Source organism: Crocodylus porosus, unplaced genomic scaffold, assembly GCF_001723895.1.
Source record: "Crocodylus porosus isolate Cpor-Errol unplaced genomic scaffold, CroPor_comp1, whole genome shotgun sequence".
Taxonomy (NCBI): domain Eukaryota; kingdom Metazoa; phylum Chordata; order Crocodylia; family Crocodylidae; genus Crocodylus; species Crocodylus porosus.
The window spans coordinates 68431234-68452750 of NW_017728909.1; the positions used below are offsets into that span (position 1 = coordinate 68431234).

The 21517-nt window shown below is 45.0% G+C and overlaps 2 protein-coding genes across 19 annotated transcripts in view; one reads left to right on the forward strand and one right to left on the reverse strand.

Annotated features, from left to right (window-relative positions):
• Positions 1-1293: 1293 nt before the first annotated feature.
• On the reverse strand, positions 1294-19336 carry GIN1 (gypsy retrotransposon integrase 1). Of its 2 annotated transcripts, none has more exons than XM_019532445.1 (8): positions 19202-19336; positions 15259-15404; positions 14263-14456; positions 10408-10713; positions 7611-7799; positions 7343-7519; positions 6750-7038; positions 1294-1849 (listed from the first exon to the last, which is right to left on the reverse strand). In XM_019532445.1, the coding sequence occupies exons 2-8, from the start codon at positions 15395-15397 to the stop codon at positions 1533-1535; spliced, it is 1611 nt and encodes a 536-aa protein (XP_019387990.1). In that variant the 5' UTR covers positions 15398-15404; positions 19202-19336; the 3' UTR covers positions 1294-1532. The 2 variants fall into 2 exon arrangements, with proteins under 2 accessions (XP_019387990.1, XP_019387991.1); XM_019532446.1 differs by lacking the exon at positions 19202-19336 and adding an exon at positions 15826-15843.
• PPIP5K2 (diphosphoinositol pentakisphosphate kinase 2) overlaps positions 19117-21517 on the forward strand; it is an 84095-nt gene continuing 81694 nt past the window's right edge. For 14 of the 17 annotated variants that reach the window (XR_002100503.1, XM_019532428.1, XM_019532433.1 and 11 more), the window contains exon 1: positions 19399-19482. The gene's annotated coding sequence lies outside the window, so the exon portion shown is untranslated. Of the gene's footprint in view, positions 19251-19398; positions 19488-21517 lie in introns of those variants that run through there. The other 3 variants (XM_019532430.1, XM_019532429.1, XM_019532431.1) reach the window with 3 other exon arrangements.

Here is a 21517-nt window from a genome sequence, read left to right on the forward strand (position 1 = left end):
TTTCCATGGGAAAAGTGCTATTTCCACATATGTATAAAAAAGTGGACAATACTTTCTGTCCTATGGCCTTGGTCAATAAGAGCTGTGAGGTGCAGAGAATGGCTGATATTAATCAGTCCACAAAACAGGTGAAACTAGAACTGGCTTCCAGTTCTGTGCTCCTTTCCCTAGGCCAGGGCTGTCCAACTAGCAAGCTGCAGCCTGCTGAGGGTTAACATGCTCTCACCTGTCCACTGCTAAGCTGTCCTTATCACTTGGATGGCAGCATCAGCTGAGGTGCTCAGGGGTCCCCCCCTCTCCAGCTTCTGTTGCATGCCCCTGCTCCAGGGAGGCAGTGTGGCATAGCACAGTACAGCCCACCATGCTAAGGGAGCCAGCAGGGGAGCCCATGGAAGGGCCTTATGTACAATGCACCATATAGCCTGGAGGAGCCATAGGTCCCACAGTGTGCAGTCCCTGGCTGCTTAGAAGCTGGACACCCCCACCCTAGGCCAAAGAGGTGGGGAGCAGGGAAAAGAAGGTGGTACCTTTTGTACCTTCATTCAGTTCAGGTGTAAAGATGGGGGCATGTAAAGAGCACTAAGGCAAGTACACAAAGGGGTTTTGTAGTTATTTAACTGAATCTTGGCATATTTTCAAAGGGGAAAAGTAAGATGTGAGGAAGTCAGATGTAGCAAGCTCTCTTTTAAGGTGAGAATTCTGGTGAGAAGAAGAGTGTAGGAGACTGAAGACGGATGCAGAGCTGCTGGCCATCCTTTAGGCAGGCTGGAGACATGCATGAAGGGTTTCACAGAGACACAGACTTCAGCCTGCCTGATAAACTCTAACCTCCTTTCCCTGGCAGAGAGCTTTGCTAAACTCTGTATTACCAGAAACAGAAACTAAGTTCAGCATTCTTGCTTCTGGTTACATCAGGACAGAAATAATACTTCCTTATGGCTGTAAGCCTGCTTGCTTCATGTGCAAAACTCTTCATGTATTCAACTTCTGGTAGCTGCTATTTTCTGAGATCATGCAGCTTTGGGCAAGAGCCTGCAACTTCCAATAGGAGTGAGAATATTTCAGGGCAGCTTAAGGACAGTCTGAACTATCTTAGCTTCCTGGGACTGAAGGCAGTGATGACTTCAGGTTGTAGTCACTTACAAGATCTGTACATAAAGGAACAAGTCATGTCTAATGATTAATAAAGAGGTCATATAACGTAATGAATGGCTATGACTTTTGTAATCAAGAACTAGAAAAATAAAGTAAGACTAGATTAATCAATACATTGTAGCTTAAACTGAAATTCAGTCTGATGAAATGTGCTTTTACTGTGCTCTCCCCATGTTCTTTGTGGAACAAAGACACATTAGTTCATATACAGTAATGAAACCCCACAGTCCTACAATATTCCAAAGCACATACAGTAGTAAATAACTGAAAGTATTTAATAGTTATAATTTAGTCAAAGGATGAAGAACTTCCAAAGGTTTTTCAGCCTACCACCGAAGTGTAGAACCATTTCTGCCACAGAGGAATAACATGGAGTTTTATTTACTTAGGTATCCTCTATTGGTCTGAAGAGGCCAACAGGTGGGAGGCCACTGCTCTGAATTTTCATTAGCTGGTGGAATGTTGTGATCTTCCACAAATACAGAAAGATCACTTTTTTGTGACTTTTGCTGACTTTTACATGTTGACAGTTCAAGGGGTTTGTCAGGTGGAGGCAACTCATCATTTGTTGTTGTAAAGGTGTTTCCTTCCCCTTCAGTCATCGTATCTTGGTGGACCAGCCCACAGGATCTTTCAGATAAGCCAACATAGTCATGGTCAACCACTATTGCACCTTGTAGAAAGTAATGCTCGTCTGCAACAACAAAATGTGTGTTAGAACATTTCCTTCACTTCACATTAAGTCATTTTTAGCTGATGCTGGACAAACTAAGGAAAATTAAAGCAGTTTCTGTATTATGGAAATACCATCTTAGCGCTGGCCTTCGAGTTAGATCCATAAAAAGGGACTGAGGGGGACTTTGGGGACTTAAATCCATACCTGTGATCCAGGAAATCCTGTTTACTGGTAGCCTAAATCTGGAGGTGCCTAAACTAACCAGCAGACCTATTATTTATCTCAGTTTCCTATGTGTTTTTCCTAGACATGGCCAGAACTGCCCCAATCTGAGTAGCAAGGTATCTAATTCCATTGATTTGAGCCCCACTGAAACCTAGAACCTGGGTGAAGTTACATCTAAATCCTCTGAGGAGCCCCATCTAGGGGACCCAGGGGAAGGCGGGCACACTAGGCTGAAGAAGATCTTAAGAATAAAGATTATACTTAATACTAAATGCCAGTATATACTACTGTTATTAGATTTTCTACCAGATTTCAAAGTACCCAAGGGCTGGACTTCTGATTCAACTGGTTATAGTTAGAATGTTTTTTTCATTTTAGTCAAACTCATTTTGTGCTTAAGAATAAGGTGGAGCAGGTATGCCTTTCTTTTCTGAAGGTAATAGAAACAAACTGTTCTCTCAGGGCTTCTTGTTTTAATGAGAAAAACCTGCAAACCAGGAAAGATTTTACACTTAAGCACAGGTATTACCATTGTTGAGGAATAGCTAGTGCATCTACATAGGGCACTAACAGTGCTTTAGTGGGCATATCTACATGTGCAGTTACAGCACCTGAGTAAACTGAGGAACTTATTGCTCTAGAGTTAATTGTTCCTGAGTGCACTGTTTGAACATGCGCCTGGGAGCAATTTACCTCAGAGCACTAAGCAGTAGCCAGGTTGGAGCAGCCCTGGCCGGCAGGGGGTTCTAGGGATCAGCCTGCCAGCCCGGAGCTGCTCTGGCCCAATGGAGGCTCAAGCAGCCCCCACACTGAAGCACCCTCAGGCTACAGCCAGCTGGGTAGCATCTATACATGTGCTGCTGCAGTGTTTTTTACTCTGCAGCAGGCTAGTACACAATTGTATTTATTTGTATTTACAAGTACTGGCCTGCTGCCAAGTAAATTAGTTTGGCCTGCCCTAATAGGGGCATACATGCAGATGCTGAGATGTTAGCGGTGCAACTAACTAGTCTACTGTGCAGTAAATGTCTCATGCAGATGTGCCATGTAGCCACATCCAGATGTGCATGGATGTTTGGTTCCCCAGGGGCAACTAGCAGCAGCGTACCTTATGCTATCACTCGTTGTCCCCAGAGAATGCCTGTGCCACATGCCCTCTGGTGCGAGGCAAGTCACCCCAGGTGGGGTAGGGGAGGCTGAAGCCAGCACCGTGCTGGCCCTGGCAGCCTTACCTGGGATTCTGGGGGCCTCCCAGGGCTGCAGCAGTGGCGATCCTGCTGCACTGAGCCTGGCCGGCCACAGAGTTCGACTCTGGCCAGCCAGACTCTGGTTTGGATGGCGCATGCTGCCGCCACGTGCACTGCTCCACTTTTTCCCACCCCCCCACAGTTTTTTGACCCCTGGACATCCTTGCAGTGCAGAGAACAATGGAACATGCAGTATGTGGTGCCGTAGACATGTCTGCGGTGCCACATACTGTGTGGCCGTGCTCATCTGGACATGACCTGTAAGGTTTAATTTAATCCAATTCCAAAAGCGTCTGCATGGGGGCCTATTATAGAATGGGTACTACATTCTTTGGGCTATTTCCCCAGGTAGAGAAACCTTAATTCCATGTAAATGCCTGAGCCCCTGAGCTGTTGATTGGTCTCCAATAGAGTGAAACCACTAACTTGGCTTCTGTCAAATTCCAATATCCTTACTCCCAACTGTTTACAAAGTAAAAAGGTCCTGCTGACTGCTGGAATGCAACTTGAAGTGTTTGCATCGCTGCTATGGTCTGGCATTTTCTTTTGAAAGCCTGAATCACCTCCCTTCCCCACCTTATTACCTGTAAATACCAGAGTTTTTAGGTTTGGCAACAGATTTCTCTCACTTTGGACTTTTCTCTTTATTTGGCAATTGGTATCTTTACTCTATGATGCATAACTTCAGAAAGAGAAAAATCAAAGTTTAGATTCAGGTTAAGCAGAATGTTACAGAAAACATGTTAGGCCCTGCAAAGACTTGTCTGCTCAACATTTCACATTGAGAATAGCTCTACTGTAGTCATGGTAACAGTTGCAAGTCCATGGGAATATGTGTGCACATAAAGTTAAGTACATGTACATCTTCACAGACATCCAGGAGCCTTAAAGAGAACAGAGGACTAATGCTGGGCCCTGGTATCATCACATAAGAAACATAAAAGTTAATTTCTCATTATATCTCTGGGAAATTAAAAAACACCCAATTTTTCTTCCTGTGATCTGTCATGTACAGAGGCAGGCAATAGACATAAGGATTGCTTTCTCCTATGAAATAAAGGCTAAGTACAGACAATCAAAAGGCCTAAGGTGGAATCAATCAAACCTTTGTGGATTTCTCTAAGCCAAGGGTTCCCAACCTTTTTAGATCACAGACCAGAAAGGACCACGGACCGGCAAACTGAGGCTCGGCAAACTGCAGTATGAAAATGACTGGCATACTGTGGAGCGGCAGTATAAAAAAGGGTTGGCTGCCGCTCCGCAGTATGCTGGTCACTTCCGGACTTCTGATCTGGCATCCAACCCTCCTGCGGACCAGCAGCCAACCCTTCCAGGCCACAACCCAGGGGTTAGGAACCTCTGCTCTAAGCTGCAAAGAATAAATCAGAAAAGAACAGAACACACATTCTGCCATCAGTGGGGCTGAAGGAGCCACTGGCATGCCTGCGCTGGCCCCCGGCAGCAGCCACACACCTCCCAGTGTGCTGCACACTTTCAAAGGTAGCTGAGCCAAGCCAATCAGCAGGGCAGACCTGACTGGCTGCTGAGCACACCTCCCCTCCACCCCCTGCTGTCAGCCTCAGGGAGGGAGAGAGCCAGTAGAGAATCTCTCCCCGATCCCCCCATGGGCCCTCCCCATCCCACCTGGGCCCCCTCCCTGACCCAGGCAGAATCACTGGGGGTGGCACCATGAGGGCTTTCTCTGCTCCCCAGCTGAGTGGCCCTCTGCATCAGCACAGCCAGTGGGGAAGCAGAGAAAGCCCTTGTGGCAGGAACACAGGCCTCTGCTTACCGTCCACCCCCCCAGCCCCTAACAGGGGTCAGGGCTGGGGAATGCAGCCATGCCAGGACAGTCAGCAGGGGACCAGAGAAAAGCCCTGTGGTGCATTCCCTCTTCAGCAGTTCTCGCTGAGTCGGGGGGGGGGGGCCATGGCAAGAATGGGGGCCTCAGTTTTCCCCCTCATTCATCCCCCCTCAGACCCTAACAAATGGCAGGGGCTGGGGCTAGGGAATGCAGTGGTGATGGGGCTGTCAGTGTGGGAGTGGAGAAAGCCCCTGTGGTGCACCCCCCCCAGTGGTTCTGGCTGTGTGGGGGGGCAAGGGTGGGGGCTTCAGCTCCCTCCCCACTCTGCACAGCCCAGCTGACGGATACAGGCAGGACACAGGGCTGGGGAGTAGAGGCTTTGCTGCCTCGGCTCTGTGACAGCCCAGGGACAGATAAGTCAAAGTGCAGGCCAAGGCTAGTCCACCTGCCCCACAAGAAGGAGTTAGCAGGGAGGTGCAAAGCATCCTGGGAGGCTGGTGGACTGCAAGGTAACTTGTGTTGGGAGGAGATCTGGCATAGAAGTTCAACAGAACATTTTAACCTCAACTGAATAAATCTGATACTACATCCATTCAGATCTATTTAAATTGGGTTCCACCATTTTGAAACCAGTCTATGTGCACTCAACTTCTGTTCTTTTACAGGTTTAGACTGGTTTTTAATCCTCTATTCTGGTTTATGTGCAAGTTCTGTTCCTAGCCAAAAAGTTCAAAAGTTGGTTTTAGGTTACTTTTCTAAGTTCCTTGGCTTTTAAAAAAAAAAGACATTTTTAAACAACAGGTTCTGTACACATGTCCTAATAGCATGGCATTTAAAAAACAAATAGACTAAGCTCAATGGCTATGTTCTGTGGCAAAGGGCTTAGCTATTCACTACCTTCCAAATGTCATGTTAGGTGACTCAGCGATAGTACTAGTGGGAGAAAAAAAAAAAGCTGTTTTCTGATTACAACAAGCAATGCATATCAGTTCTTTTCTGCAGCTGAACATGTTACATAAAGGGTAGAGATTGGGAAGGCATGTGGGAATTTTCAGTAACACCCACTATTAAAGAGTAGAAGATAAGATTTTAAGGTTTAGACATATAAACAGAAAGCTCATCACTACAATTCCCCAGAAACAGTCCCCTGAACTGGATTTTGCATTACAGGTGTCTTATTACAGCATTAGAAACATTCATACATTAATTAGTACCATCTTGCATTAGTCAAAAGGACCACATTTCTCAAAATATGAAAACTATCTTAAATTCAATTTTACCATGAACACAAATCCTAATTAAAGCACACTTGCTTCTGATCACAGCAGGACAAAAACAAAATTAGAACGTTTTTCTTTAATGTAGTTCAGCCTAATTTTACTGTTAATCTGTTTTCACCAGCCACCGTGAAGTGAGCCAAACTCTGTCAAAAGTCAGTTTAATAGAAGCTATTTTTAAACGGGGTTTAAACACGATTCCTTAGTTCTGTCCGCAGCCCAGCATGCCAGGCCAGACCCTACCCAAACATTTACTGCAAAGGTACTAATTACTATAACGACTTTTTGTAATTAACACTGATATATTTGGTTGGCATTGTTCCCTCTTCTGCCAGTGAGTGGTGTTAGAAAAATAAAAGGCTTACCTTGATCACTGGATCCTCTTATATATGGCTTAAGGTGAGACATTTTGATGGGTCTTTTCAATCTGGACCCTGTGTTATCACGTAGTATTGCACACCCATTATCTGTGATATAATCTATAATGCAGGGACCAACCCACTCTGATTGGAAACGGCCATCTTTCCACCAGTTCTTCTTTTGTCTAAGTACTTCATGTCCAACCTTGAGGTGAAGTGGATTTAACTGCTTTGGCTTCCTTTTAATAATGAACTTATTTCCCGTTTGCTGTTCATCCTGAGTACTTTTCACTGTCTACAGAAACAAACAAGATATGTTAAAGCTTATTTTCCTAAAAAATATGCAGTTCCTCTTAATACTGATGGAACATGGAGCCTGTAAGGAAGCATGCAGAAGTAGTACACCAAAAAGATCTTTGGACTATTTTCACAGAAATACAGGGGTGGAAGAGTATGCAAGAAGTCAATTAATCCATCAGTTAATTCCTCATCAAGTATACCTAATGTTCTTCAGGTGTTTGTTTTGTATTACATGTCCAGAATGGTCATGTAATGTCTTTTCAGTTGTCTCAATGATAGCACTTAAGCGTAAGATTTACCTGGCAATCTGTAGCTTTCCTTTCCTCCAATATTTGATTAGTTTGTTTAACTGCTTCAAGTATTTTGGCAAACATACATTTATTATCCTCTTCAACTTCCTGTGGTATGTTTGAAATCTCTGATATATATGGGTTCCGATTAAACATCTGGAAATAAGGTGTGTTTGGGGCTAGCTCCTATTTAAAGGGAAAAAAGGCAAACTTAGCATACAACTCTGTGACCAACTTCAGTCACAACTTGCAACATATAGACAGAGCCTAAACACACCAAATGTGTCAAGTTAAAAGCATAGGCGATAGCAGATAAATGATCATCCCAGTCATTTGGATGGTCCATGCAGTATTTGTTAAGAAAAGTTTTGATTTTCTTGCATGTTCTTTCATTTGTGTCCTCCACTCGAGGGTACGACATTACTATTTGTTTCATTCCAAAGAGCGCAAATAGTTCTTTGTTTATCTGTAAGACAAAAAGATATAAGCATTGTTTCCATGCACTGTAATATGCTGTGCCTAAGTAATATACTCAGTATAATTCCTACCTTTTTGATAACCACATAGTTCTGGGAAAATATTGTCTTGTATGGGTATCTCTACAAGGAAGCTCAGATTTACATGGCAGAGTGGCCTAAAGGAATGAAAACAGATCTAGAACCATGGAATTTCAGATTTATAAACTAAGTTCTGCCATAGATTCACTGCCTGGCCTCAACAAGTCAGTCAGTCTCTCCCCTGATCTAGATAAATTTAGAGGTGTTGTGAGGATTTGTGTTTACAAAGACCTTTGAAAGTATAAAATTTCTCAAGTATCACTTATGTTATTTTCCACATAGTTCAAACCTATGATTCTAGAACATATAACACACACACACAAAAAAAATCATTGGACAGCAAAAAAATCAGAGGCCAAAATGTTTCAGATGTTAATTTAGGTGCAGTTGCTGAATTACACTAATCTCAGGCATGTCACTTTGTTTCATCCAGTCAAAATGTCATTAGATACAAAACAGATGCAAATACAATTTTAAAAAATGGTTTTGACTTCCAGTATCAGAAGTTTTCAAAGGCAGTTTTCGAAAGTGTCTTTCAACCTTTGAAGCAAAGATTGTATTAGTTACAAAAAGTGGAACTGGCAAAAGTTCAAGTGCTCTACCTATCTCCAGCTGGCATATGATTCACAGGGATCACAGAGGCGTAAATTAGATTATCCTCCCATGCTACTCTAACCTGCGGCCAAGTTGGGGCAGAGAATCAGGACCTGTAAATGACAACTGGCCCTCATTTTTTTCTCTCCCAGGACAAGAATTGCTTCTGGTGCTGGGAAGGAACAGGGAGGGTGAGAGACCTTTGAAGAGGAGGTAGCAAAGCCAATTCAAATATTTGCAAGGGTATGACATTGGGAACACATTATCAGTTGATGAGCAAAAACAGGTTTAACACAGTTATTTTCAATGACTATAAAGCCATCCCTGGGCCCCAGGCTGGACACCACTGCACATGCACAGTAAGGCATGGTGTGGCAACATACAGGCCATGGGCTGAATCTGGCTCACAGAGATGGAGGGCTTTGCCTGTGCCTGTGCCCATACCCATGTCAGGGCTGGGGAGCAAGGTGCTGTGCTGTGGTTGTACAACTTTCAGTTTCACCTGTGCTGCTGCCACCTTCTCTCCATTCTCCCAGCTTCCAGTCTGACAAAGGCCTGATGGCACTGGCAGTATAACACTGCCAGGGGACTTCCCTCTGATCTGCACTAGAGTAAGACAGCTGGGACCTGTTTTCATGCCACGGCCACTTTTCCCATGTCCCCTGCTCCATTGCTGTGGCAAGTTTTAAGCCTCTAACCAGTGGAGACCTGTACTGAGGTGGGCATCTGCAAACTGTATCCATGCTACTGCCGCTTCTCTTCACTCCCTGTACCCCTCCCCCCACCTCTTCTCCAGTGGTGCAGACACAACTGCAAGCTGCCTATGCACCACAGATTCAGGGGGGGAGGGGTAGCAGCAGTAGCATAGATGCAGTCTGCAGAAGCCTGGTCCCTGCACAAGTCTTCAACAGCTGGAAGCTGCACCTGCATTGCTGCCACTTTTCCCAGCCTCCCGCTCCGTGGGTGCATCTTCCAGCTAGTGGGGACCTGAGCTGGGGCAGAGCAGCTTCCAGCTGTGCTCACACTACTGTGGGAGTTGGGAGGTGAGGGAGAAGGGGAGGGAGGAGAAGCAGCAACAAAGATGCAGTTTGCAGATGTCCAGCTCCAGTGCAGGTCCCCATCAGTTGGACGCTGCATGCACGCTGCAGCCAGGAAGGGCCAGGGGCTGGGAGAAGCAGCAGCAGCATAAGACATGCTCCCAGCTGCACAGCCCAAGCATGGACGTGGGGAAAGCTCACTGCTGCTGACACTCCATGGAAGTCATCCAGCCATGGAAGTCAGACCACAGCCAGGTTGTTCCATCCTGCAGCTTGTTAATAAGTTGCTGGCCCCTGTAGTAAAGTATCCTCAAACTCTAGTACAGAGAAGAGGCACAACATTTCTAAAAAGAACAGGGATGCGACTTAGGTTGTAAATTCCCTGTAAGCTTTGTAAAGCACAAACTTTGTTCTGTGCTTGTGTGGTCCCATGCAAAGTGGGTTCTTGTTGTCTGACTGGCATTTCCAGGTGTATCTATGCTAGAAATAAGCAAGGAAACAGGGTGCACTAGAATCTTTGCTCATAAGCCATTAAACAATTACAATTCAAGAAGAATAATCTATCATTTGCTGCTATTCAAATATTTTGATTTCTCCTCAATCTTTAGTGATAGCTTTACCTTTCAGTGATCAGAGAGAAAAAAGTATATACAAGGGAGAATCCACGCACAATTAATCTTCATCCTGGAAGACCCTGGACCAGGTTCTAACTCTTCAAAAATCACAGCAAACTCAAAAGCCTTGACTCCAGCTAGATAATTTGGGACCATCAGCTTTTATAAACAAGTCACTACAAATCCAGCACCTGAATGTCAGGAATAGTCTAAAATACTAGACTATTGCAATCTTTCCAAAATAACATCTTTGCACAGTTGGTTTCCCGTACCTGATCAACAAGCTCTTCTCCTTGATCAATAGCCATTTTCTGAGGTGGCCCATACAAAAAAAACACACTGACAACCGCCTTAGCAATTTCAGTTGCTGAGATGTCAGCCAGTGGAAGAACCACAACCCATTTTGTGAACAAGTCTGTTATGATTATGACATACACATGGCTTCTGCTGGTGGCATCAAAAGGTCCCATTAGGTCTATAGTAACTGCTGTCCATGGTTCCTCTGCTTTGATAGGGTGCAATATGGGTGATGTAACAGCTGTGTTCTTTGCCACCTGGCAAAGCTGACAAGCATACACCTGGGAAGAAAAACAACAGAGACAGAGTTTAATAAAAAGTGACAGACACAGAGTTAATATGATCAATAGAATAAAAATAGAAATATCTATTATTTTAATGAGGCCCTGGAGATAACCATGTCAGTGATGCACCATCAAATTACATTCATTCACACTTCTCCAACCTATTATTATTTAATTTCTGAACCAGATCTTTAGCTAAAGAAAGAAAACATATTTGCATATTGGGGGTAGATGTACTAAAATGAAGCAGTTTACAGCTCAACCTCTAACTTCCTGATCCTGAGAGAGGGTCCCCTCACTCCCACCTTTACTAAGGTGCTTAGGTACTGCCAGGTGGATGGACCCACCTACTTCTGGCTCCATCCTTTCAGAGCTACAAATGAAAGAAACCAAGAACTTGTCTGTTGTAATTTGGCCACTGAAGAGACCAAAAAGAAAGTTTGTGCTGAACAGGAGGACCAGTCAAATGAAGCAAAGAGCTAGAGAAATTGGTGGAACATAAATTATTTAAGTGGACTCAGAAAATTCTTAAACATTACTGGCAAAGTCTGGAAGGGGCCCTGAGATGGCCTTGGGGAGACCTCCACAAAGACTAGCAAGATGGTCCCAAGGAAGTTTCTGCAAAAAAAATGTTGAATTTCTGTGAATTGCCCAAAAATTCTGACAGGTGTCCCTGAACAAGTTAGGTATAGCAGGTAAATTGGAAAGAGGGGTTCTGGGGATATTATAAAATGGTGAAGTCCTTAACTGTGGAGAGAGGGAGGGTTATCTGTGTCCCACCACAGGAACATTGCAGTTCGATGATATAAATTAAAAAAGAGAGTTCTCCATCTGCTAATGCCACTGAAGGATTTAACCTGTGGAGACCACCAGAGGACAGGGAGCTGGTATAACATGTCTTGGTGTGGAACTGACTTGCATTGTATCTTAAGCTTTTTCTTCATCTTTAGTCCTACTCTGGCAGCACAGAAGTGAGGTACATGGAAAAGATGATGTTAGCTTTATGCTGTTTGCGGTAACATGGCCCAAGATGCAGTCTATATTAAAAGCAGAGACTTTTTTTTTTTTAAAACACCTAATCTGTAAGATGCATCACACTCTTCAGGAACTGAAAGTCCTAACAGCAACAAATATTTGGCTACACTGAACATTTGGGGGTAGCTGTACAAACGCAAATCTCGTCTCAGGACCAGATTTTATCTGGTGCTTATATGAATGGGGGGCAAGGACTTTTTCCAGCCATCTGACCTGTATCAAAGGGATACCTAAAACCAAAGTGAGACAAGGATTGGTGGACGTGGCTTCAGTCCTTACCCATGTTCTAATGACCTGTATGTAGTAGGCTATACCCCATAAAAGGACACAGCAGTGACCTTGCACATGTGAGCACCAGGAGGCATTTTGGGTTGCTAAGGCTAGAGGAGCACCAGGGAGCATTCAAACATAGTATCGCTCCTTATCATTTATTAGAATGATCCCAGCACTCATTCCTGCCCAGGGCAGGGGGTTGGACTTGATGATCTGTTCAGGTCCCTTCTGACCCCAGAAACTATGAAACTAACTATGAAACTATAAATGGTCTGAGATTTATTGAACTATAGTTAACAAAAGGAGAAACGGCAATTACTGCACATTTATGAGCAGGTCACTGATACTAGTAATCTAGATTGGAGTAGGCAAAATACCATCCATGGGCTCAATCTGGCCCACCAACGGATTTTATCCAGCCCAAGGCAGGTCCCTTGGCCCTGCCTGACCCAGACGCAGGGGGTAACCCTGGCCGTGGCATGTGCAACTGGTCCCAGCACTCCTGGGCATGCAGTGGGGCTGGGGCAGTACAGCAGCTGGACTTTGCTTCCTGGCAGCCCTAGTGGTGGTGGCTTCTGGCTGCTACTTCCAGAGTCACCATCACTGTCAAATTTAACCTTACTGCCCAAGAACCCTGACTTGTCTGCCCCACACCCACTGCCAGGGGTGTTGAATGGAGAAGGCAGGTGAGGTCTCCATGGAGATTGGCTCAGGATCCTCTTGGGCAGGTGGGACGGGGCCGTGGGTGGGCAGGGAGCAGCTCTCAGGAGTGGGACAGGCAGACAGGGCCTGGATCATGGGGCAGCGACAGCGTGGGGCTGCAGTCTGCTCCCTGCATGCCCCTGTCCCTGCCCCAGTCCTGCACTGTCACAGCCCCACAATCCCAGCCCAGGCTCTACCCACCCATCCTGCTCCCTGCCTGCCCACAGCCCCATTCCATCTGCCTGGCATCATGTGCCCTGCTCATGTGGGTCCCAGGCCAGTCTCCATGGAGACCCCAAGATCGCCAGGTGGTGACAGCATAGGGCCAGGCCCCAGGGAACAGCCATTTAGGGAGCTTTAAGTTGTTGCAGGCTGCAGGGAGAGGTGCTGTCCCAGCCCAGTGCAGTGTGGGGGGTAATTACCTGGCCCATGACAGCTCAATAAAATTCCCAAGGTGTCTCTCTAGCCCAAATAATTGCCCACCCCTAATCTAGGTCTACATGGGGCAAGGCACCTCTGCGCATACTACCTCATAAACCAGAAGCAGTGTAGCCATGTGGTCTTCTGAAGGATGGAGCTTGCACACGCATACACAACAGCACAAAAGCACTGTAACATGGCTACAGTGCTTGCTAATCAGGGGCGGTATCTCTCAAGACTTGAGCTCTGCAGACATATCCTTAAAGCTTGTACTTCCCAACTTGTTACTATATGAATGCAATGGTGTTAACTTAAAAAGTCAAGAAGCATACACGCTTTGCTGAATAAGGGTTTTATAGCTACAAAGAGCCCAGCCAAAATCCTGAGGATCTAGCCCAGTGACTCAGTTTTTCCCTGGTATCAATGTTTAATTTGTTTCTAGCTTTCTAACAAAATTCCCTGCTCCCCTATCAGCCCCTTAGTGAAACGGGCTGGAATTATCAGAAGTCCCTTGGTGCCTTATGAACAGGAGTCTCACCAAAAATATACGGAGCTTAGGTAGATTTGTCAGAAGTACCCAGGAACATAAGTCTCATTAAATGCCAAGAGATTTTATGTACTTAAGTCTCTTAGGTATGTTGACACAACAGTGGTAGCATGACATTGCCAAGATGCTACTGAACAGACCCGGCCTACCACTTCAGCTTGCATGCTCTAAATCATGAAATATGCTGGTGGAGACATTCTAGGGTTTTCTTCTATGGCCACTTTTGAAAGTCTCTGAAGTGGCTGAGAGCCACTGTCTGGAATAACCATATTGGCATATTTCTGGGTTTGGAATATGTGACCAGGAGCAGGTAGACAAGGGCATATTTATTACACCCCAGCTGGGATACGCTGCTGCCACTACTGTGTGGACATGTTCTTTGGGGGAGGGAAGGGGAGAATTAAAATACACTTTATTTTAAGCAAAATATCTTTTCAGTTACTTGCAATTCATGTAAGAGAAAAAGAATTAAAAGAATCCTACAAAGTAATCAGAAGCAAATAAATGCAAATCAATTTAGCACAGAGACTGGATGAAAAAAAACAAAACTCTATAGCTATGACTCATACCCACTGTTTGACATCATTTGTTACAGAAGTCCAGTAGTAACTAGATTCCACTAAGGTCAGAGTCCTTGATATACCATGATGACTGCCTGCAGTATTCGCATGACATTTTTCTAGCACTTTCTTCTTCTCCTCATCTGAAAAAATTACCAAGCGCATTTGTTTTCTGTCTTTTCCTACATAGAATAACTTATTTTCTGGAAGAAAACAAAACAAACACATTATGTTAATACTAAGAATTCTCTGGCTGTTTTGTCAATTGAATTATTTGGCATGCTTAGTTATAGGTTTTAATCAAACTGATTTTACCCATCTTTTTCAGTTGTGTACAGGTCTGTATTAAATATTTTACGAAGGAATATCTGGTCTATCCCAGCACAAAAGAAACTGCATTCCCTCATATAAATTCTCTGAAGTACAACCTGTTGTAATTTTAGATGAAGCACATTGCTTGCCTGCTATAACTGCTTCACCAGCTGGTTTGTAACATCACTTCCTCTCTACCCTTCCCTTCTCAGAGTACTACTTCAAGAGGTAGAATAGGAAGAGCAGGCATAAGCACAAGAACAGAGCGGTGAAATGGAACAGGGAGGAACTCTGGGATCAAGGAAATGCAGCCCGTGGCAAATCTATTTCTGGATTTTACTCTACTCGCATACATACTCTTCATGTGATGCAGTAAACGTTCCTTGTCTGGAACTGAAGATCAGGATTCATCTTTTAGGTTCCTGTGACTCATGGCCCCTAACGACTGCAGGTTTCACCAGGAAATAAAGTGGACTTTAACTGTTTCTTTAAATACAACTTAACGAGGTGAAAAAAGAGGCCAAACTGGATCATGCCAACTATTTCTACATGCCAACAAGGATAGACATGAGAGCTTGCAATTATAAAGCCAGTACAAGGAAATCTGGTGGCAAGCACAGTCTTACTGTATTCTGATAGCAAAAAAATAAAAACAAAACACATTTCCCAAAATGGTAAGAGCATTTTTTTTACCTTTGAAAACAAATTTTTTGGCTGCTCTTCTTATTCCACTTCTTTCACTCGACAGTGTTGTTGGATGATACTCTCCTGTTCGTTTGTAATGTGAAATCTGTTTCAGATGGAGACCACCATTCTTCCCACTACGGACCATTTTTCATCTAAGTAAAACAGATAAATGCTTTCAAATTTATTTGCTGTGACTTTCACTCCAAGAAGACTAGATCCCACCCAACCCCAGTATTCCCTTCTGCCTCAACATCAAGAGATAAAGTCAAACCATAAGAGCCTCAGTTAACCTCCCCCTTGGACATGCACAAGGCTGTTGCATTTCAGTTTTACCTACTGGAGCCACAGGGCTTTTTTTCTTTGATTTTTCCTGAGTGTGAGTGAAGCCTAGACATTTTATCTGGCACTGGGTTTCTAGACATACTCTCCGGTGCAGATTCTAATTCTAACAACACACATTGAGAGTTGTAACCCCTGCTCCCCGGCCCAACTGCTTAGACTATGAAATTAGTGCGAGTCTCCCAGTTGATTTCTCAAAGTTCCAACTTTGAAGGCACTCTTTTTACAGTTTACCTCTTCACGAACACAGTCCAAGTCTCCTCTCTGAAATACAGCCCTCTGATTGTTTCTCATGCCCTAACTTCGTTTGTCCAACTGGACTACCCAATCTCTGTGGCTTTTAAAGAAGCTGGAGTTCTAAAGAAGTTGGAGAATCCAGGTTTTAGCTAAGATGCAGTTTGCTCTGCTCAGGCCAATTTTTATTTAGGTGCTGCCTCATCACAGATGTGCCTTCACACCATCCCCCTGTCCCTCAACAAGAGGAATACAAAATAAAGATACAGGAAATTAAAAAAAATTCAAAACAGTATTCACAAGGTATATATGTTTCCCAGATTATCAAGGCATGAAAAGTTACATCCTAACTAATATACCTATGGATATCCTCCAAATTAAGTTTACACTTTCTAACTAAAATCTATTTTTCGCAGCAATTTTATCACCTATAAATTTCTGGCCATTTCTGACCACTTTACGCCATTGTACTCGTCACTACATTCCACTATTTTTTACCTAATCTGCACAAAATCATTTTGTTGATTCCTTTACCCATGCAGACAGTCTCCTTCCTGAAGGAGGGAAAAACAGGCAACAGTAACTCCTCAAACAGACTTCCATGAAAGCTTGTTTTGCTCACTAATCTGCTAGGCTAACAGGATACTGAATTCCCAAGTAAGACTGCGCTTCAGGCAACAATTACTTTCCAACACGGGCTGATTTTCCTCTGTTCATGAAAACTGAAATGCCATTAGTAAACTGCATCATTTGTGCAAGAAAAATCTTTGTGTCTAGCAATAAGTTTCAGAATAATTACCATTTAATGACAAGTGAAGGGCAGAAACATCCATGCAAGCTCCATGGATTTTTTTAAGAAGCTATTTTTATAAAGCTGATGCAGTAGCAATAAACAAGTCCTCAAAATACCACAGTTCGATCCTACTCCCACTATTTCATTTGGAACAAAATGAAACCCTGATATTGGTGTACCACATATATCATTCCTTACTACAGGTAGGTCATTAGTTTTGGTACATAAGCAATTTTCCCCTCTTACCTTTGTACTGAGTCACAAGACTAGACTTCAAGATTATACATAATATGACAGATAGTCTTAATGTTTATACTATCACAGATGATTAAGAAAAACTGACACCAGTGTTATTTTGGAAGGGGTGGACTGTACCTTGCACTGTGACACTGCTGCCCATTTCAACATTAAAAAATTATGCCCGTGAGTTTTGTTTTTCAGTTTGCTGACTCTTTTAACTGTTCAGGTGAGGGTGTAAATATATAAATATATTGAGCAAGTGATACTGCATGTTTGCTATCAATTTGAATCCATTAATATCAATAATGTGTACCTAGGTTACATGTTGCTGTGGCATCTCACTTTTCTTAAACAAAAGCATCTGTTGTAATGTTTGGAAAAGTGTTGTAGAAGACTGTATGATAGAAATGTGTTTTAATGCAGAAAGAGGTTTCAGTCCAGAAGACACATGAGTATGTGCTTAAATGTTTTGTTAGTTTCAGACCTAGAAGACAAAGCCAAATAAAGTTTACTTTGTAACCATTTCAAGTGTTCTTCATCCCTTTCCAATTCTTCCCTCCTTGCCATTTCCTTTTGTTCACAGCAAATTGGGGCATTCTCTGTTTTTATCATAAGCCACATTATTACAGAAGACCACGCAGTTACTTGTCCTTCATGTTCATCTGAATACCAAATGCTAAGATAACACTTTACTTGAGGGCTGTAAAGTTCAGTACCTCTGAAGCAGATTGTTTTGCAGAAAGTAAGGACAAGAAACTGAAATCCCCATGTAACCAGAACTCTACTTGCACTAGTTTCTTGGATAGAACGATGGCACCTGCTGATTTTATGTTAAGTTTCCCTTGTCAATGCTCATCAGCCCTGAGTACCTACACAGTCTCATTCTCAACTGCACACCCTATCTGAGGCCACATTCTGCTACCACTACTCAGCTTTCTCCACTGTTCTCCATCACTCAGCCTACAGGACCTCAGAGTCATTTATCATCACAGAGGCTCCATTTCTTTATAAAACAGGCAAAACTGTATGTCCTTCCTCCTAGGATAATGGCAAGTGATGCAAGGCAGTCAGAGATCACTATTGTATGGCTCCACTGCTGGGATTCACAGGAGCTTGTCACCCATGCACGGCACTCTGTGGGCTCAAGGATGGCACGTTCCATGCAGATACTTGGAGTCCCAGCTGCAGAGTGGGTCTCCCTTGTGTAAGATGCTGCCACCCTGAGGGCATCATCCTACTGTCATCTTAGGTAGAAACAGAAGTTGCATATATGCCACCATAAAGATCTGTATGGTGGCACAACTGGGTGAGCAAACAGCCCTACCCTTTGTTGTGCCATACCAGTGTCTCTGACAAAGTAGTAATAAATTGTGTGGCTTTACTGGAGCAGACATGTTTCCTCTGCTGTGGAAGAGTACAGACAGCTCCAAGCTGCTTGCCCTCCCCAGCTGTCCTGGGCAGGTGATCCAGGGCCTCGAAGGGTCTGATCCTGGGCACCCCAGGCAGGACTGGGCACTTCAAGTCCCCAGAGCACTTGCCTGGCTTTCCCTGCTTTCAGAGAAAGAGAGGGTCCTGGGGGGATCTTGGGACACGTCTCTGTAGGTGGGGCAGCCCCCCCAACATCCTAGCACAGGCAGTATTTTCCCCTTTTGTAAAGGTATGGGGGGGTGAGGAATCTCCTTGAAGGGTAAATTCAGTAGCCCCCACTCAGAGACGTGTCCCAAAACTCCCTTGGGTGCATCTGTATAAGTGGGAATGCCAGGCACATACTCCAGGGGCTTGACCTGCCCCAGGGTGTCCAGGAACAGCCACCTGGGGCAACAGGGCCATGCCTTGGCATGTGGCAGTGGAGGAAGCAGCAACCCTGGAGCACGGGGATGTTACCCCTTGTCCCGCCTAGGGCCCCACGTAACACGGGACAAAGGTCAACACGCGCCTCCCGCTTAAAGCACCTCAGCTGTAGCAGGACGCGGTTTGGCGCCTGTCTGCCCCTTGCCCCTTGCCCCCGCCCCGCCGGAGGGACTCCGCCTCCCGGCATGCACCGCACCGCACCGCGCCGCGTCCGGCATCACTCCGACACCAGCGCGAGGGTGGGAGGAGCGCATGCAGGCACCCCCGCCTTCACGGGGGACGCAATGCACGCCGGGAACTGTAGTCCCTGCCCCCCGCCGGCTCCCAGCTTCCGCACATGCGCACAACCACCCCAGCGCGATTCATTTTATTTCTTCCCCCACCCTTCTCTCCCGCCCTGCCCCGCCCCACTCCTGCATCGTAAAGGAGCCGGGCGTCGCGCCTCGAGGCTCCGGGCTGCAGCGAGGGGCCGCCGAGGCCCTAGTCACGCACCTGGCCCAGTGGAGGTATCGCGATACTTTGTCTCGCGCAGCGGAGGCTTGTGCGTAATTTTTTTCTTTTTTAATTCCACCCCCCCCCAAACTGTCCTGAAGCTCCGCGCCCGCGACTTATGTGGCGCCGCCGGAAGTGACGGAAAGGAGGCGGGGTCGTCCGGCCAGGTTCGGAGCGGAGCGGGGCCGCGAGGAGGGGGCGGGGCCGAAGCGTGGGGCGGGGGGAGGAGGCGGCGGTGGCTACTACTTCTCAATGGGACCTAACGCCGGCGACATGGGCAGGTGAGGTGGGTCTGCGCGCGCCCCCTTCCCGCCGCCAAACCCAGGACGGCGTTGCCGTCGGTGGGGCCAGCGCGTGCAGTGGAACGTTCTGTTTGTCCTCCCGCCCGCCGCGGCGCTGCGGTGGGTCCGCCCGGGTGCCCACCGTGTCCTCAGGGGGGGAGCAGCCAAAGACCCGGAGCGGCTCCGTATAGATGGGGGTCCCGGCCTGGGGGTGATGCTGTCTCCGCACGTGCTCGAGGGGGGGAGGCACGTGCTGCTGACGCCTGGGAATAAGTTGGGTGGGAAACTGGGATCAGTTTTATTTTGTCTTTATTTTTTTTATTGTAATATAGTTATATTTTATATATAGATCTGTCTTATAGATCTAATTTGCCCGGTTATAAAATACACATAATATTCTATATTCATTGTTCATTCACTGTATATTTAAATTTTATAATTTGACGTGCATGCTTGGTTATATATTTATTTATGTAATGTTTGTATTTATTTAAGGAGTTTTTGTGGGGGGGGGAGGAAAAAATGACTGGGGAGCACTGGAGACATCTGAAGAATGTAAATACGGATGAAGAAAGAAAGCGGCTGCTTGAGGGGTGTCTTGTGCATGGCGATGGAATTAAAGGGGGGACCTGGAGATGTTTCAAGCTTTGATTCCTTAGCAGCTGTGGATTAATGCTCTCTGGGGTATGGTGGAACCGGGGAAATGAGACTGGGCGGGATGAGCCAGGAGGAGCATAATCCCTCCCAAGTCGCTCAGCAATTCTTAATGGGTTTTTCCAGTTAGGAAAAAAGAAATGGTGTTGGCACCCAGCTCTACCTGCTGTTTTACTTGAACAGAGCAGGGTGCAAATTGCCTGCAATGGGTTTCCCTCTTCGCTCCTCCAAACCTGTCCAGCCAGCATCTCAACCCCAAAATTGACTCTAGGTGTTTCTTACAGATGCCTCACTGGCACGTCTCTACTTTTGTCTCCTCTGCCTGAGCTGGCTTTTCATCCGCTTGCACAAGTATCTTTATCACAAAACAGTATCTAGCTCTACCCCACCTGCCCAAGCATTTGAATTTCTGAGCAACTTGTCATTTGCTTTTGCTTCTGATGGAGCGTGCTTGCTTATCTGTTTCTCGCACCTTCCTTAAGTGAAGGGCAATGGCAAAACCTGCTTGTTTCAGCAATCTTTATTTCAGCCCATCGCAGTACTGCTGCTTACATCCATACTGGATTAATGCATCCGTTAACTGCTTAACGTGCCACCGGTCCCCAATTTGTTCCTTTTTGCCTACACGCTAACAAACACTGGGTATTTGCATGTTGGTGAAAAGCGTAAAATGCATGGCATCTTTCAGTCCCACTGTTCCCTTAAAATTAACTGAACTTGGGCTAACCGTTATATTCAATTTAAGTAATTGTACTCTTGTTTAATTGCAAAAGAAGAAAAGCAAACAGCTGCTAGTCAGTTTTTCATCTCGCCTTTTGAAAACATACTCGGGTAAAACTATAATGACAGTTGGAATCTGAAAAACGAGAGGAGCTAATCAGTTTGAAGGCTGCTAGTACCAGAGCATGAGTGCAGTAAGCAGTCCCATTTTAAACAGCCAGTACTGTCCTATTAGCTCTGAAAATGACTAGCAGCACCTGTCACTTTCAAGGTTTCTTACAGAGCTCCCAAATTAACTTGTAGATGCCTTGAAAATGAGGAAGTGCTTGTAATTTTTCACAGTGTTAATAACACAGCTTTGATACCATTGTGTTTCAGCCTTCTTTACATATAGTTTTGGATAAGTGTACATTTCAGGTAAGCACTTAAATAGAATACACTATATTGGCAGGAATATGTAGCTATATAATATAGTACTTTTTTCCATGCTGAACTCCTGAATCTGTAATCAATGTGAAATACTGTCTGTACACTCACTAATGTATCTTGTGCAGCTGTTTCTTGTGCAATTGGCTGTCGGAACCAGAATGGACTGAGGCTCCTGACATTTAACTCCCTGCTTTCACTGTAGTGAAACTTTGATTAAAAAATTGTATGTGGA